The 16,386-nt window shown below is 47.2% G+C and overlaps 1 protein-coding gene across 3 annotated transcripts in view; it reads right to left on the reverse strand.

The window, feature by feature from the left end:
• The window catches only part of GMPR (guanosine monophosphate reductase), a 147,289-nt gene that overhangs the window by 25,212 nt on the left and 105,691 nt on the right, over nucleotides 1-16,386 (reverse strand). For all 3 annotated transcript variants that reach the window (XM_078368290.1, XM_035294832.3, XM_002806679.6), the window contains 2 exons: nucleotides 9,210-9,291; nucleotides 4,391-4,497 (listed from right to left, as the gene is read on the reverse strand). In XM_078368290.1, the coding sequence (XP_078224416.1) occupies nucleotides 4,391-4,497; nucleotides 9,210-9,291 (189 nt within the window). The remainder of the gene's footprint in view (nucleotides 1-4,390; nucleotides 4,498-9,209; nucleotides 9,292-16,386) is intronic.

Consider the following 16,386-nt stretch of genomic DNA (forward strand, 5'->3'; position numbering starts at 1 on the left):
TCGATGATAGACTGGACAAGGAAAACGTGGCACATATACACCATGAATACTATGCAGGCATAAAAAACGGTGAATTCATGTCCTTTGTAGGGACATGGATGAACCTGGAAACCATCATTCTCAGCAAACTGACACAAGAACAGAAAATCAACCACCACACATTCTCACTCATAGGCGGATGTTGAACAATGAGAACGCATGGACACAGGGAGGGGAGCATCACACACTGGGGTCTGTTGTGGGTGGCGGGGGGGCGCCAAGGGAGGGACAAGAAAAAAACAAACCCATTCAAAAGTGGAAGAAGGATATGAACAGACACGTTTCAAAAGACGACATGTATTAGGCCAACAAACATATGGCAGTGGAAAGGTTGGGGAGGGATAACATGGGGAGAAATGCCAGATGTAGGTGACGGGGGAATGGAGGCAGCAAACCACATAACCATGTAGGTACCTATGCAACAATCCTGCATGATCTGCACATGTACCCCAGAAACTAAAGTACCAAAAAAAAAAAAAAAAGACTTGTTCAGGGCCAGCATAGTAGCTCACGCCTATAATCCCAGCACTGTGAGAGGCCGAGGTGGGCAGATCACCTGAGGTTAGGAGTTTGAGACCAGCCTGGCCAACATGGTGAAAACCCGTCTCTGCTAAACATACAAAAATTAGCTGCGTGTGGTGGTGCACACCTGTAACCCCAGCCACTCCGGAGGCTGAGGCAGGAGAATCACTTAAACCCGGTTAAACCTGGGATGGAAGTTGCAGTGAGCCGAGTTCATGCCACTGCACTCCAGCCTGGGCAACAGAGCAAGATTTTGTCTCAAAAAATAAAAATAAAAAATCTTGCTCACATTATGTTAAATACTGACAATTAATAAAAAAGAAAAAAGTTCTTGCTCATGCCTCAAAGAAAGGACAGTGACTGCAAACATGGGGCAGGCAGAGAAAGTCATTCAATTCAGTCACCTACTAAGAACCAGCAACTATTATGAACTTAAAAGTCATTTTTCCATTCAAACACATGAACCTGACGGAGGTATTCTGTAGATGGGGGAAATAAAATGAGGCTCATAGAGGCCGAGCAACTCTCCCAAGGTCACACAGCTATAAAAATGGAAAAACAAGTTTAGAACCAGCCGTTACTTTAGGATGACAGCATTACTGCTGACACTTATTTTCCTTTTTATGTTTATTTGCATTTCTAACTTTTCCTTGGTTAAATAATATTTTGTTGGAAAATTTTTCCAGCCTCAAATAAAAGATTAAGTCATTTGAATGAATTTGTTTAGGTTATTTCTAAATCACGATGTGACAAGAAAAAAGTAACTGGTTCCACCTTAGTCCTCACCTGTGCGGGAGGGATCCTGAATCTCTCCTCTCTCTGCCTCTCTGAGGCCCACGTAGGCCACAATAAACAGAAACATGACTGAAGCCCAGCCTTCTGAGTATCAGCACATGCTGCGCAGACACGATGCTGTGGCTTTTGAACTTCGATGGCATCGATGTGCTAATTCAGCAAATACAGTGTAAAATGAGACAGCTGGAAGGAAACTGGACCAAGTGGCAGGATCCAAAACATCTCATGGGTTTCCAGCAGGTTCAGGACTACTGGCAAGTGAGAGAAACCTGCCCATACCCTGTTAGACAAAGGGAGCGTGGGGCAGTGGCTGCTCTGAAGCAATCGCAAGGTGCTCAGCTGCTTAAAAGGACCGAGCTGAGGGCAAGGGTCCAAATTCTACTAAGTCCATTCATTTGCTTTTCTGGCTAAATGGAACTCATAATCCCATCAAGGAGACCTCTTGGCATTAATGTAAAAAGAACCTCGGGGCACACAAACAGGCTCAGAAGTGCTACCTTCCTACAGCACCAGGGTGCCAGGCTTGGGATGTCATTGTCCCTAACTGCTGAAGTCAGAGAAGCTGCCGCCTTGGGCACCAGAGGATGAGACCTGGTTCAGGAACACTCACCCAGCCAGCATATGCTGACCTCTACTCTACAAGCCAGTGGGTTTCACCCTTGAGAGCACATCAGAACTACCTGAGGGCTTTCGTTAAAGCAGGTTCCTGGGCCTCACCTGCAGAGTTTTGACGCAGTAGGTCACGTCTAGTGTGGGGCCCAAGAATGTCTAACAAGTTCTCAGTTGATATTGACGCTGCTGCTCTGGGCACCATGCTTAAGAGAACTGCTGAGATGCACTATAAATTAGGTGGTACTGTATACAGAGATGCTAAGTTGATTTCCAATCAGATTCAACTCTGGGGCACACAGAGCTTCCATCCCATCCTACCACCGATCTTTGGCCAAACAACCCTGTAAACTAAGCAAGTATGAAGTTTCTAGAAAGACATGAGGATCTCAGAATATGTTCCTAGTAAAACTTTATTAATCTGACCTCCACTACTTTGGAAATAGTGGTCATTCAAGTACCACTTACGGTATAGGGTCTGAGTTTCGACTTGATAGAGATGCTTGATGATTGACATTGTTAGGTAATGGAGACATGACTAATTGCATATGGGGATTTTGGGGACCAACCTCTGAAAGAGTCAGTTCGCTAGGATGGGGCCCAGGAATGCTGATTTGTAAAAGCCTCTCGGGTGATTCTCATGCAGCCAGCCTCAGACAGGGCTGCACTCAGGACGTGAGAACGACTGACAGTGCGGAATGGTGCTACTGCTTGTGTGCTCCCGTGTGTTGAATAACCTCTTAGCAAATGTAGCCCGACAGTTTTATGTCAGCCTTTTACACACTAGCTGCTCAATAAATGGGTATTAACTTGTTCACTAGGGCAAAGGGTATTGAGTGGAGGGTCTTAGAACTCTGTCATTTACCCATAAACCTTTGACCATTTATTCTAGATTCTATCACAGTAGATGCTTAATAAATACTTGCTGGATGAATGGATGAGTGGGTGAAAAACCTGGATGAGACACTAAAAGCAGCCCAGGCAATCTGCACTGGACAGCGAGTGAAAGACCTTGATCCCAGCTCCAGGTGCCACCTGAGCACCATTCCCAAGACTCTCATCGTCTATGGGCTAAAAGCTGCCAGGTCTCCAACCATGAACCCAACACCTCAAGCACAATTTCCTTTCTGATCCCCCTCAAGCACCTCAAAATCAACAAACACGCGCCACAGTCAACACCATACCAGCCCCGAACCTCTTCCTTTGCAGGGATCTTCCAGGTGAGCCAGCAGGTGGGTCAGCCAAAGCCTTGCTCCTCCTTCTCCTCCTCCTCCAGTGGCCCCCACGCACCTACTCCACTGCTGACACGTGTTTAAATCTGCCTCCCAAATGTCAGGCAGTTCTAGAGATGACTCTCAAGCCTGCTCCAGGACACAGTCACCTCCTACCTGAATTACTAAGGCTATCCCAGCCAGGCTCTCTTTTGTATCTTGCCCCTTTCAACCCTCCCCAAGGCAGCGAGTTAGGCACTCGCCTGCTCAAGTCTCCGCAGTCGCTCCCTAGTGCTCCTGGAGAAGTCTCATCCCTAAAGCTGGATCTCCCAGCTCTTGTCCCTACTTGCCCTCGAGCTTATCTCCTGCTGTCCCTCAGACCTGCTCCTCTCAGCTCACATGCCCCAGATGCAGTGACTGACATTTGGTTCCCCAGTGCTTTTCCATTCCCTTCTTTCCCTCTCATCTGAAAAATTCCTTTTCAACCATCGGGTCTCTCTATCACACTCCAGGAAACCTTCCCTGACCCTGAATATAGGATCCGTGACCTGTTATGGGTTGAACAGTGTTCCCCCAAAAACTCATTCTTGCCATCCTAACCCCTAACATCTCAGAATGTGACGTTATTTGGAAACAGGAACAATAGACATGTAATCAATTAAGATGAGGACATCCTGGATGGAGAAAGTGGCCCCAAATCCAAAAGAACTAGTATCCTCAGGAAAAGGGGACATATGCACATACACACACACAGGGGGCACCACAAGCTGAGGAACCAGCAGAAGGTCAGAGAGAGGCCTGGCACAGATCCTTCCCCGGGGTCCGGAGAGAGAGCGTGGCCCCGACACCTGCATGTTGGACTTCTTGTCTCCAGAACGGTGAGACACTTAATTTAAGCCTCTACTCTGAGGAACTTTGTTACAACTGTTCTTGCCAGCTGTCACCTGGCCTACGCTGTGTTCTCAAAGCTGCCTGCACATCCCTCGTCGGATGTACCACCGACCTGCTCACGTGGCTTCTGCCAACGGGCCTGCCACCCTCACTGTGGGATCTGTGGGCAATAAGGCCTCTGTTTCTGCTGAATGTTAGCGCTGCGACTGCAGTGCCCATCTCCGTACATGCCCATGAGATGCCCAGCCAGCGGAAGAAGAGGAGCAGCGAGGGAGCAGAGGCCTCCCAAGACACCCGAGCCCCAGCCCCAGGCAGAGACTCACAGAGATGATGTGGCCCTTCAGGCCGTGGGCAGAGTCTGCGCACTCGATGACTGCACTCAGCTGGGGGTAGCCCACTCCCGTCTTGGTGCGGGTGGTGCACACCGAACCTGCACAGAGAAAGCAGTTGACCCCAGAGGAGATGGTTATGCATGAGAAGACTGACAGGAAACGCACCCCCATCACCTTCACAGCCCCACTCTAGTGACCGGGCGAACCTTCCATAGCAGAGGAGATGTAGGGAAGGGGCTCCCCATCTGCACAGCAGAGGTCGCTGCAAACCACACCGCCTGGCCATGCACCCCCCTTCAGGTCCTCATTGCCGTCACTGGCTGAGGTCCCAGACATCGCCTTCCCCTCTGCCATGCACCTGTCACTGCCACTCTTCCCTGTGGCATCAGCTCCCATGCAGTGGCCAAGCACTGACCTTTCCACACGCCCACTCCTTTCCACCTTTCTACAAACCTATACTGCCTTTTTTTTTTTTTTTTGAGATGAAATCTGGCTCTGTTGCCCAGGCTGGAGTTCAGTGATGTAATCTCAGCTCACTGCAACCTCTGCCTCCCAGGTTCAAGAGATTCTCCTGCCTCAGCCTCCTGAGTAGCTGGGACTACAGGCACATGCCACCGTACCCGGCTAATTTTTGTATCTTTAGTAGAGATGAGGTTTCACCATATTAGCCAGGCTGGTCTCAAACTCCTGACCTCATGATCTGCCTACCTTAGCCTCCCAAATACAGTTTGCTTTAAAGGACCTCTCGAAATCCTCCCACAGCCTCATAGCTGCTTTACCTCCAACCTTTGTCAAATGACTCGCCTCTCTTAAGCCTCACTGCCTGCATGAGAATCACCAGAGGGGCTTTTACAAATCAACGAGGGACACTGCTTGGCCCAGGGCCTGGCCTGCAGCAGCCACACCCTCCATACCCTCACCTGCTGTCACCCAGCTCTGTCCTGCATGTGGCCCAGCTGCTGGTCCATCTCCCTCCCGGCTGCTCCACCTCAGGTCCCTTGAAGCCTCGCCCCCGGCGGTTCACTTGCAGCCTGCCTGCCTGTCTCCCAGTCAGCCACAGTCCTGGTTGTTCTCCCAGGTGGGTCCAGGCCAAGTCGCACTCTGGCCTCTTTATCACACCTCCCCTTATTCCAGCTTCCTGGGCCACCACAGCACCCACCTCCCAGAACAGCCGATTCAAGCTCCACCTGCTCCCTCCCTCCCCACTGCTTCTCCAGTGAGGCGAGTTTCTTCCCACCTTCGGGGTTCTGTACACAATGTTCTCTCTCGGACACTCCCTCTGTACCAGCCTGCCTTGTCTAGACAACCCCTTCTCATCTTTCCAGACCCTTTTTTTTTTTTTAGATGGAGTTTCGCTCTTGTTACCCAGGCTGGAGTGCAATGGCGGGATCTCGGCTCACCGCAACCTCCGCCTCCTGGGTTCAGGCAATTCTCCTGCCTCAGCCTCCTCAGTAGCTGGGATTACAGGCATGTGCCACTATGCCCAGCTAATTTTTTGTATTTTTAGCAGAAACGGGGTTTCACCATGTTGACCAGGATGGTCTGGATCTCTTGACCTCGTGATCCACCCGCCTCCGCCTCCCAAAGTGCTGGGATTACAGGCGTGAGCCACTGCGCCCAGCCCTTCCAGCAGCTTCTTAAATGTCACTGCCCCAGGGGAGTTGTTCATCACAGTTTCAAAGAGAGGCATTTCCATCAGGATTTGTGTGAGAAGGCTGCGGGTCTGTCTTCTCTGCTGGGTGGTGGGCTCCACGGACATTCACTGTTCTTATCAGGTGCTGAGAACAGAGCCTCGTATACAGTAAGGACTATAAATAGTCACTGAAAGAATGCGTGGACTCAGGATGAAAGAGCCCCCACATCCCTCTCCCCACTGCCACTCACTCAGCCCCTCCCAGATGTCTTGTAGTGCACATAGAGGGCGCTCTGGGGACAGGGTAAAGGTGGAAGTGAACTGCCCACCAGACCGGGGGTGGAATGCTCTGAGGCCCAGCCTCCTCTCCGGCTCCTGGCTGCCACCACCTTGAAGGATACGAATTCCTGCCAGGGGTCTTTAGGGGCAAGATCAGACAGAGGAGCATGTCCATGTTCCCCAGGCCTGGATTTAGCACAGAAACCAGGAGAGACAGGGCAAGTGCCTCTCCTGCACCAGCTGTGGGGCAGAATCCACCCAAGTCCTACAGCTCTCTTCATCTCGCTATGTGTCACTCACAGTCCTAGAACCAAGAAGTCTCACTCCCATGAAGGCACCTTCCCCCTGCCCCTCACCCTGCAAGCAGACGCTGTGCATGGCAGAATAAGGATTTAACCCCTGGTTCAGCCTTAGCTTTTCTCCTCCTCTCCCATTCAATTGTTAGAACCAGCGGTGGGGGCCTCCGCTGCAGCAGGCCCAGGACTCTGATGGAAGTGAGGGCCCTACAAAGAGCAGACCAACTGCTTTCTAGAAAACAGCCAAGGAAAAAGCTTCACATAAGTTACAGGTGTGGTTCTGATTAACACACAGGTGAAAGAAGGAATTGGTACAGATTTTCTCCTGACTAGAGGGGCAGGGAATCCATTTCTGATGCTTTTTTCCAGTTCCCAGAAGTTGCTTAATAATGAATGATATCTATCAATCAATAGACATCCAACAATGCTATCGTTTAGATATGTAACAAGCAATGTTTTTACCATAAAGAATGTGTAAGACTTAAATATGGTCTCCAAACAATTTAAAGAAGTGTCTCCCATGTATCAGGCTCAGAGGAGGCCCCTTATTCTCTTTAGTCACGTCTGGTCTACACAGACAGCCAGAGGGGTAGGGAGAGACGATGACAGTGAAAGGACAATACAGCTTCTGGGCAAACAGAATGCAGACACATGACATGCAAGAAGAAAACAAATGCAATGAATGCTCGAGATCACATCTAGAAAAGCTTTCAGAGGGCTGGGTGCGGTGGCTCACACCTGTAATCCAGCACTTTGGGAGGTCGAGGCAGGCAGTTACCTGAGGCCAGGAGTTCAAGACCAGCCTGGCCAACATAGTGAAACCCCGTCTCTACTAAAAGTACAAAAAAATAGCAGGCATGATGATGCATGCCTGTAATCCCAGCTACTGGGGAGGCTGAGGCAGAAGAATCACTTGAACCTGGAAGGCGGAGGTTGCGGTGAGCCAAGATCATACCACTGCACTCCAGCCTGGGCAACAGAGCAAGACTCTGTCTCCAAAAAGAAAAAAAATACAAGAAAAAAAGCTTCGAGAGCCAAGAAGCTTCTCACACACCTTCATATCCCATACAGCACCCGCCCAGCATAACGGTAGCTAGCACACACTCAATACGTATTTCCTTTGTCTCTCCTGAGACAGGGTCTTGGTCTGTCACCAAGACTGGAGTGCAGTGGTGCCATCTCGGCTCACTGTAACCTCCACCTCCCAGGCTCAGGTGATCCTCTCACCTCCGCCTCCCAAGTAGCTGAGACTATAGCTGCACGCCACTGTGCTTGACTACTTTTTTATTTTTATTTTGTATTTTTAGTAGAGACAGGGTTTCACCATGTTGCCCAGGCTGGTCTTGAACTCCTAGGATCAAGCAATCCACCCACTTTGGCCTCCCAAAGTGTTGGGATTACAAGTGTAAGCCACCACATCAGGCCCATATTTCTGATTAAACAGGTGATCAGTGAGTGGCCCTGACTTTGAGAAAAAGAGGAATCTTCCTAGTCTACTAGTGTATTTTGTTCTATTATCGGTCTGTCTATTACAGCCTGCCCCAAGAGCAGAGAGTCTGGCAAGGAAGAACGGGGCTTTATCCTTGTCTTTTCAATAATGGCAGACAGTAAAGACCAGAGTCATCTTCTCACTTGCCCAGAATATATTAACTGGCTTATATGAGCGGCATATCAAAAACTTCACCTTGAAAATCTCCCTGTATGTTAAGAGCTTGGGCGTCTTTATGAACCTGCAGGGCTCTTCCTCCTAATATTCTCTTCATACACATACAATTCCGTCAGGCTGATCACGGAGCCAGGTGACAGCTCAACAGCATCTCCTGCGCCTCCCAGTTGTGTGTTTTCCCAGATTCCTCTCACATTGGTTTAGGTTTGCCTCCTCTTTGGTAGTGGGAGTTGGGTGCAAGATGCTTTTTAAAAATCTTTGCTGTTTTTTAGTTGGAGGCGAAAATGTGTGTCTTTCTTTCTTGCTCTTCAGTTTTAGTGTCTGGCTGATACCAGATGTGCATGGATGAATTTAAAACATGGCAGCTCATCTTCAAGGATGGCAAAAAGGGAACGTGAACAGCAACTCTGCCCCATGAGAAAACGGTGCCACCCATGACAAGGACAGAAGGCTCTACCTCATTTTTCCACTTAAGATGTCCATGGGTGGGCCGGGTGCAGTGGCTCACACCTGTAATCCCAGCACTTTGGGAGGTTGAGGTGGGCATGTCATGAGGTCAGGAGTTTGAGACCAGCCCGGCCAACATGGTGAAACTCTCTCTACTAAAAATAATTAGCTGGGCCTGGTGGAGGCGCCTGTGATCCCAGCTACCCAGGAGACTGAGGCAGGAGAATTGCTTGAAACTGGAAGGCCAAGGTTGGAGATCACGCCATTGCACTCCAGTCTCGGCAACAGAGCAAGACTCCATCTCAAAAAAAAAAAAAAAAAAAAAAGAAAAGATGCCAATGGGTGGTCCTGAGAGCATGCCTGGGAGAAGAACATGGGCAAAATCTATGTCCAATATGTATCAGGGAGAAGCCAAGGTGATAATTACCTAGGCCATGGGTCAAGTTCAAATGTGGCATCATCATGCAAGCTTATTTGCACAAGCCTTACCTGGTCCAACTCCCACTTTGATGATGTCTGCTCCGGAAAGGATAAGCTCTTCTACCATTTCTCCTGTCACCACGTTCCCTGCCTGAGACAAAGAATACAGCTCACGATCATCAATTACTATTGCTGGTAGCAAGGTCAGGAACTCCATACCGAAACACAATGCTGTGCATGCCCTATAGCCACCAGGCAGCTAGGGGACAAAAAAACACAGAATTTTATACCTGGAGACCACTTTTGGGAAAGGCCCCTGGGTGAGGTGTTGGCATAAGAAGATACAGCGTTATATAATTTAAAAACCAGAAGAGATCTTACAGTGTCCAGGTCAGGGCTTTTAGGATATCCAACAACAATAACAAAAATCTTAGAGGGAACCCAAATACAGAAAATCAGCAATGAAACACTCTTTTGGTGATTAAAATATTTAGTGTTGGGCAAAAATGCTTCCTGGTTGGCAAAACCCCTGAAGAATCTCTATGGAACCCAAGAGTCAGAATTAGAAAACAGGTAAGAAAATGGCAGTGTGCCCCACTCTCTAGGGCTGGGATTCCCATCTAGACAGGAAAGGGCAGATGAGCCCTCATGGACCACCTAGCGTCAGCACGTGCTCAGTTTACAGAACATGAAGCTTTGGCCTAAGAATAAACAACCAAGCCTCCAGGAAGTGGCGCAATCTATCAACCAGAAGAATGTGTCTGGTTTGGAAATAGTACAAGTTCTTTCACTGCAGGAGTCTAGGAGTACAAAAATAGCCCTTTTCATTACAACTCACTGCCCTGTGGATTCTTCAGCCAGTATATAGGATACTTGGCAAGGTGCCCTGGCTGAGTTTTCACAACTGTACAAAGTCATATTTTGCAAAATGAATCCTTACTCATTCCACTCTTTTTTTTTTTTTTTTTTTTTTTGGCACTGAAGCCCAAGTGTCTTCTCCCTGAATTGCTTCCCAGAGGGAATTTCTTTTTTTTTTTTTTGACCTAGACAAAGCGACTTTTAACTTCATATAAAAGGATGCGGGGAAAAGGTGATGAGGAGGGCTCAAAGACAGTTTAATCCAAACAGCAGCTGACAACAGAAAAATCACAGATGGTCCAGAAAAAGGGCTAGAGGTAGATTAAAGAATTAAAGTTACACTCCCCAAATTCAGAAGGAAACCCTGAATACTTACAACAAGCATAAAGGTGGGAAAACACAGCAACAGAGCTGTCTACATAAAAAGTAAAAACTTGGCCAGGCACAGTGGCTCACGCTTATAATCCCAGCATCATCGGGAGGCTGAGGTAAGTGGATTGCTTGAGCCCAGGAGTTCAAGACCAGCCTGGGCAACATGGTAAAACCCTGTCTCTATGTTAAAAAAAAAAAGAAAAAGAAAAAATAACTTACATGCACATAAACCCAGATATTCCTATAATCAACAAATACGCGGGTAGAAAAAAAATCTACAATTTGACAAAGGGTTATTTCCCTTAACATAGTAAGAGCTCTTACAAATCTGTAAGAAAAAAGCTCGCACATCACAGAATAAGTGCCAAAGGACATGAACACACTAATAAAGTGGCTAAGAAAAATGGAAAAGGTGTTCAACCTCACAAATAACCAAATGTAAATTAAGGTACCAAATGTAAATTAAGGTACCAATGTTAAGGTACTTTTCACTTAACAAGTTATCAATAGTTGTAAACAGTAAATGCTAAAGAGAAACATCAGACAGAATCTCTTTTTGCTGGGAAAACTTACTGTAGTATGAGTTTTCCTAGAAAGCAGTTTGTCCATATAGAATAAATATGCACTTCCTTTTATTCAGTAATTCTAAGATTCTCTTCCAAGGAAATGATCATAAGTAAGAACAAAGATTTAACTACACAGACGTATTATCTGTAACACTGCAGAACTGTAAGTATATTCCCCAAAACGGGAATGATCCAACAATTTATGGCCCATCCATGTGATATTTTTAAGAGTGTTTTTTTTTGTTGCTGTTTATTTTGTTTTGTTTCTGAGATGGAGTCTTGCTCTGTCACCCAGGCTGGAATGCAGTGGTGCAATCTCGGATCACTGCAACTTCCACCTCCTGGGTTCAAGTGATTCTCCTGCCTCAGCCTCCTTAGTAGCTGAGATTACAGGCACTCACTACCATGCCCGGCTAATTTTTGTATTTTTAGTAGAGAAAGTGTTTCGCCAAGTTGGCCAGGTTGGTCTGGAACTCCTGACTTCAGGTGATCCACCAGCATCAGCCTCCCAAAGTGCTGGGAATATAGGCATGAGGCACCACGCCCGGCCTAAGAGTGGTTTAACAGCATGAGAAAATGCTGAAAGGCTTTTAGTATAATGTTGGGAGAAACAGGTCTCAATTTTGTGTGTGTGTTTTTGTTTTTTTTTTAAAGTATATGTGTGTATGAAAAGTGCTAACAGATGATGTCTTGGTGAAGAGATGATCTAAGTTTTATTGCTTTTCTTCATTAATCTTTTCTGGATTTTATACTAGAAAGTATGTTACTTTTATAATTAAATGGGAGCAGGAGCGTTTAATTTTTTGGTTTATACTGCGAGGGACAGCATGAGGTCTGTCCCCAAGAGATAATCTAACAGGAGTGTAAGAAGCAGGGCGCAAGCTCCAGTTCTTCCCCCAACAGCCGACTTGCTAAACCACCACACAAAACCACAAAAACCTTAGAGAAGCTACTCTAAGCCCACCCACACAATTACCACACAATTTCATTTCCTTTTCCTTTTTTTTTTTTTTTTTTTTTTTTTGAGACAATTTCACTCTTGTCTCCCACGCTGGAATGCAGTGGCTCAAACATGGCTCACTGCAGCCTGAACCTCCCAGGCTCAAGCAATTCTCCTGCCTCAACCTTCCAAGTAGCTGGGATTACAGGCGCCCACCATATCTGGGTAATTTCTGCATTTTTTGTAGAGACAGGGTTCCACCATGTTGCCTAGGATGATCTCAAGGTCCTGAGCCTCCCAGCTGGGATTACAGGCGTGCACCACCACACCTGGCCAATGTGTGTATTTTTTGTAGAGACGAGGTTTCACCATGTTGCTAGACTGACCTCAAGGTCCTGAGCTCAAGCAATCTGCCCACCTTAGTCTCCCTAAGTGCTGGAATTACACGAGCCACCGCACCCGGCCAATTTCATTTTCAATGTGGATTTCTTTTCCCCAATCTGGTGTCACCTACGATCCATTTTATTTTGAAGGGACTACTTTAGACAAAAATAAATTAATTCAAGTCAGCTCACCATACACAAAGCAGGTATAACAAGGCAGAGTCAAAGTTAAGTTCTACTTATTTTTAAAACAGAAATGGGGTCTTGCTATGTTGCCCAGGCTGGTCTCTTAACTTTTGGCCTCAAGTAATCCCCCCACCTGCCTCCCAAAGTGCTGGGATTACAAGCATGAACCACCTCACCTGGCCAAAGTCAGTTTAAAAACATCAAGAAGGCTGACACTGCTTTAGTAACCCAGAAGCTTGTGCAAATGTCTCTCCCTCCCATCAGCTACCTGTGTTGCTGCTGAATCTGTCTGTGGTCCAAACATGGTCACTGCCACTGTGTGGAAAAGCCCGAAGTGATTAGTAAATGCTTCAACCATGAGGCACAGCACAGCAAGAATGCTGCCAGGAGGACGGGGAGTTTCCACTGGCAGGAGCAAAAAGCTATCCAAGTTTTAAATCAAGAGGGGCAAAATAAGGGAAAAGAGGAAAAGACCAAATCACAACTGAGAACACGACAGGAGTGTGGTCAGGCTTTAGTGAGGTCCCCGGTCTGCCTCCAAGCAGCCTCTGGGCATGGGGTGATAATGGGGACCAGGAAGAAGCTGGTTGGGGTGATGAAGTAAGGAGTCCATTTTTTTCTTCTCATGAAGCACCTTAGGTGTGGGGCGGATACAGGACTGTCAGAACGGGACTGCACATAGCAGTACAGCAGGCTCGGTCACCCAGGCCGTTCATGCAGGTTCATTTCTTGGGCAGCCATGACAATATGGAAGCAAGGAACCTTTGAGGCAGGCAGATGGAGGTTTCTGCTACACATCCCTTCTTCCTAGGGAAGCCAAGCATGTTCCAAGCTCCCTCGTGCTCTGGAAGGCAACAATTGCTCCTCTGTATCAAGGAGAAGTTGAAGGTCATGGAAGAGACATAAAAAAGTGGCCAAGCCAGCCAGGTGCAGTGGTCGTGCCTATAATCCCAGCACTTTGGGAGGCCAAGGCAAGTGGATCGCCAGGTCAAAAGATCAAGACCATCCTGGCTAACACAGTGAAACGCCGTCTCTACTAAAAATATAAAAAAATTAGCCAGGCATGGTGGTGCATGCCGACAGTCCCAACTACTCGGGAGGCTAAGGCAGGAGAATCCAGGAGAGGAGGGATGCAGTGAGCCGAGATCATGCCATTGCACTCCAGCCTGGGCAACACAGCGAGATTCTGTCTCAAAAAGAAAACAAAAAAAAGTGGCCAAGCCAAGACTTCAAGTACTTTTGTACCATTTTTTAAGTTGGTATGGTCTGAATGTTTATATCCCTCCGGAATGCAGGTATTGAAATCTCTACCCCCAAGGCGATGTTATTAGCAGGTGGGGATTTGGGGAGGTGATTAGGTCATGGGGCAGAGCCCTCAACAATCGGATTAGTGCCCTTCTAAAAGAGGCCTGAGAGAGATCCACATGACATTACAAAGAAAAGACAGCAGTCTATGTAAGATCAAGGAAACAGCCCCTCACTGGATACGGAATCTGCCTTGATACTGAACTTCCCAGCCTCTAGAACTGTGAAAATAAACTTCTGATTTGTATTTTATTTATTTATTTTGAGACAGGGTCTCACTTTGTCCCCCAGGCTGGAGTGTAATGGCACAATCACAGATCACTGCAACCTCAACTTCCCAGGTTCAAGTGATCTTCCCACCTCAGCCTCTCAAGTAGCTGGGACTACAGGCATGCGCCACCATGCCTAGCTAAGTTTTTTGTATTTTTAGTAGAGATGGGGTTTCTCCATGTTGGCCAGGCTGGTCTCAAACTCCTGGGTTCAAGCAATCTATCTGCCTTGGCCTCCTGAAGTGCTAGGATTACAAGTGTGAGCCACCACACCAGGCCAACTTCTGATTTTTACAATATAAGCTATTCAGTTGATGATATCTTGTTACTGCAGCCTAGACAGACTAATGACAAAAGTTCTCTGGGCAAAAATAAAAACAAAAACTGCTCTGCCCCAAGTTTTCCAGGTTTCCTTTAGGCCCCAAAACATATGGCAAAATAAGTTCAGAAAGATCTGGGGTCGAACGCTGGACCTCCCTCGTGACGGGTGGTTTTGAGCACATCACTTCAACTGAGAGTCTCCATTTATCCTGCTATAAAATGGGGGTGGATGTACCCACTTTTAGTCATTAAAGGTTTACAAAGAAAGTTCTCTCAGATTCTTAGCACGGGGCCCAGCTGTTGGGGATGCTCGATAAATGTTAGTCCCTCCCTAGAGGGCTTTCTGTATATTACTCCTCTACCCATTTATTTTTAAGTTTGTTTTTTTTTTTGTAATTGTGGTCAAACACACATAACATAGAATGCACTAGTGTAGCCAGGCACAGTGGCTCACCCCTGTAATCTATGGAAGCAATGAACTTTGCCTCCAAGGATTACAGCACTTTGGCAGGCTGAGTCGGGCAGATCACGAGGTCAAGAGTTTGAGACCAGCCTGACCAACATGGTGAAACCTGTCTTTACTAAAAATACAAAAATTAGCTGGGCATGATGGCATGTACCTATAATCCCAGCTGCTTAGGAGGCTGAGGCAAGAGAATCACTTGAACCCAGGAGACAGAGGCTGCAGTCAGCCAAGATTGCACCACTGCACTCCAGCCTGGGCAACAAAGTAGACTTCGTCTCAAAAAAAAAAAAGAATTTACTAGGTATAAATTTTACAAGTGAAAAATAATTTTAAATTTATTTTTAAAAATATATTTCTTAATAAATAAATGTTTAGGTGCACAATTCAGTGGTATTAAGTACATCACATTGTTGTACAACAATCACCATTACCCATCTCTGGAACTTTTTAATCACCCCGAACTGAAATTCTGTACCCATTAAACAGCAACTTCTTCAGCCACTTCTTACTGGCTTTTCTGGGGTCCTCTGGCAAGAAAAATCCTTTCCGTAGGATGATAAAACGCAATAGTTGGCAAACAGGCACCAGGCTAGATTTGGCCCACGGGCTGCGATCTGCCCAACCTTAACATAGAAGGAGAAATACTGCCAGGCGTGGTGGCTTACACCTGTAATCCCAACACTCTGGGAGGCTGAGGAGGGTTGATCACGTGAGGCCAGGAATTCGAGACCACCCTGGCTAACATGGCAAATCCTTGTCTCTACTAAAAATACAAAAATTACCCGGGCGTGGTGACATGCACCTGCAATCCCAGCTATTCAGGAGAACAGCTTGAACCTGGGTGGCGGAAATTGCAGTGAGCAGAGATCACGCCACTGCACTTCAGCCTGGGCAATATAACAAGACTCCATCTCAAAAAAAAAAAAAAAAAAGGCTGAGCACGGTGGTTCTCACCTGTAATCCCAACACTTTGGGAGGCTGAGGCGGGCAAATTATGAGGTAAAGAGATTGAGACCATCCTGGACAACATGGTGAAACGCTGTCTCTACTAAAAAATACAAAAATTAGCTGGGCGTGGTGGTATGTGCCTACAGTCCCAGCTACTTGGGAGGCTGAGGCAGGAGAATCACTTGAACCCGGAGGCAGAGGTTGCAGTGAGCGGAGATCGCACCATTGCACTCTAGCTTGGGTGACAAGAGCAAGACTGTCTCAAAGGAGGAAAAAAAAAAAAGTGTCAGCCATCGTTCTAGAAAGCGGGTGAATCCAGAAAATACAGGGAACGTGGCCGGAGAGGTGCTGTAAGCCAGACACGTCCCTCGTACCTCAGGGGAGGCACACTTGACTGGCAAAGCCCCAGACCTGCCCCAAACCTTCAAGGAATATTTAAGGAAGGTGTCAATCTCCGCCTCTCTGTGAAGAGTTGTAGAGCGGAAGCATCTCTACATGGCTCAGAACCTTGAGAAAGAATGCAGGCCAGCCAACGAGCCACCAGGCACGCATGCAAACAACGGGGTCTGGCTGTGGAAGTCTGGCCCACAGCTCCTGGACATCTGCCCGCAGCGGCTGGCAGGGCATTACCA

Source organism: Callithrix jacchus, chromosome 4, assembly GCF_049354715.1.
Source record: "Callithrix jacchus isolate 240 chromosome 4, calJac240_pri, whole genome shotgun sequence".
NCBI classification, from domain to species: Eukaryota; Metazoa; Chordata; class Mammalia; order Primates; family Cebidae; genus Callithrix; species Callithrix jacchus.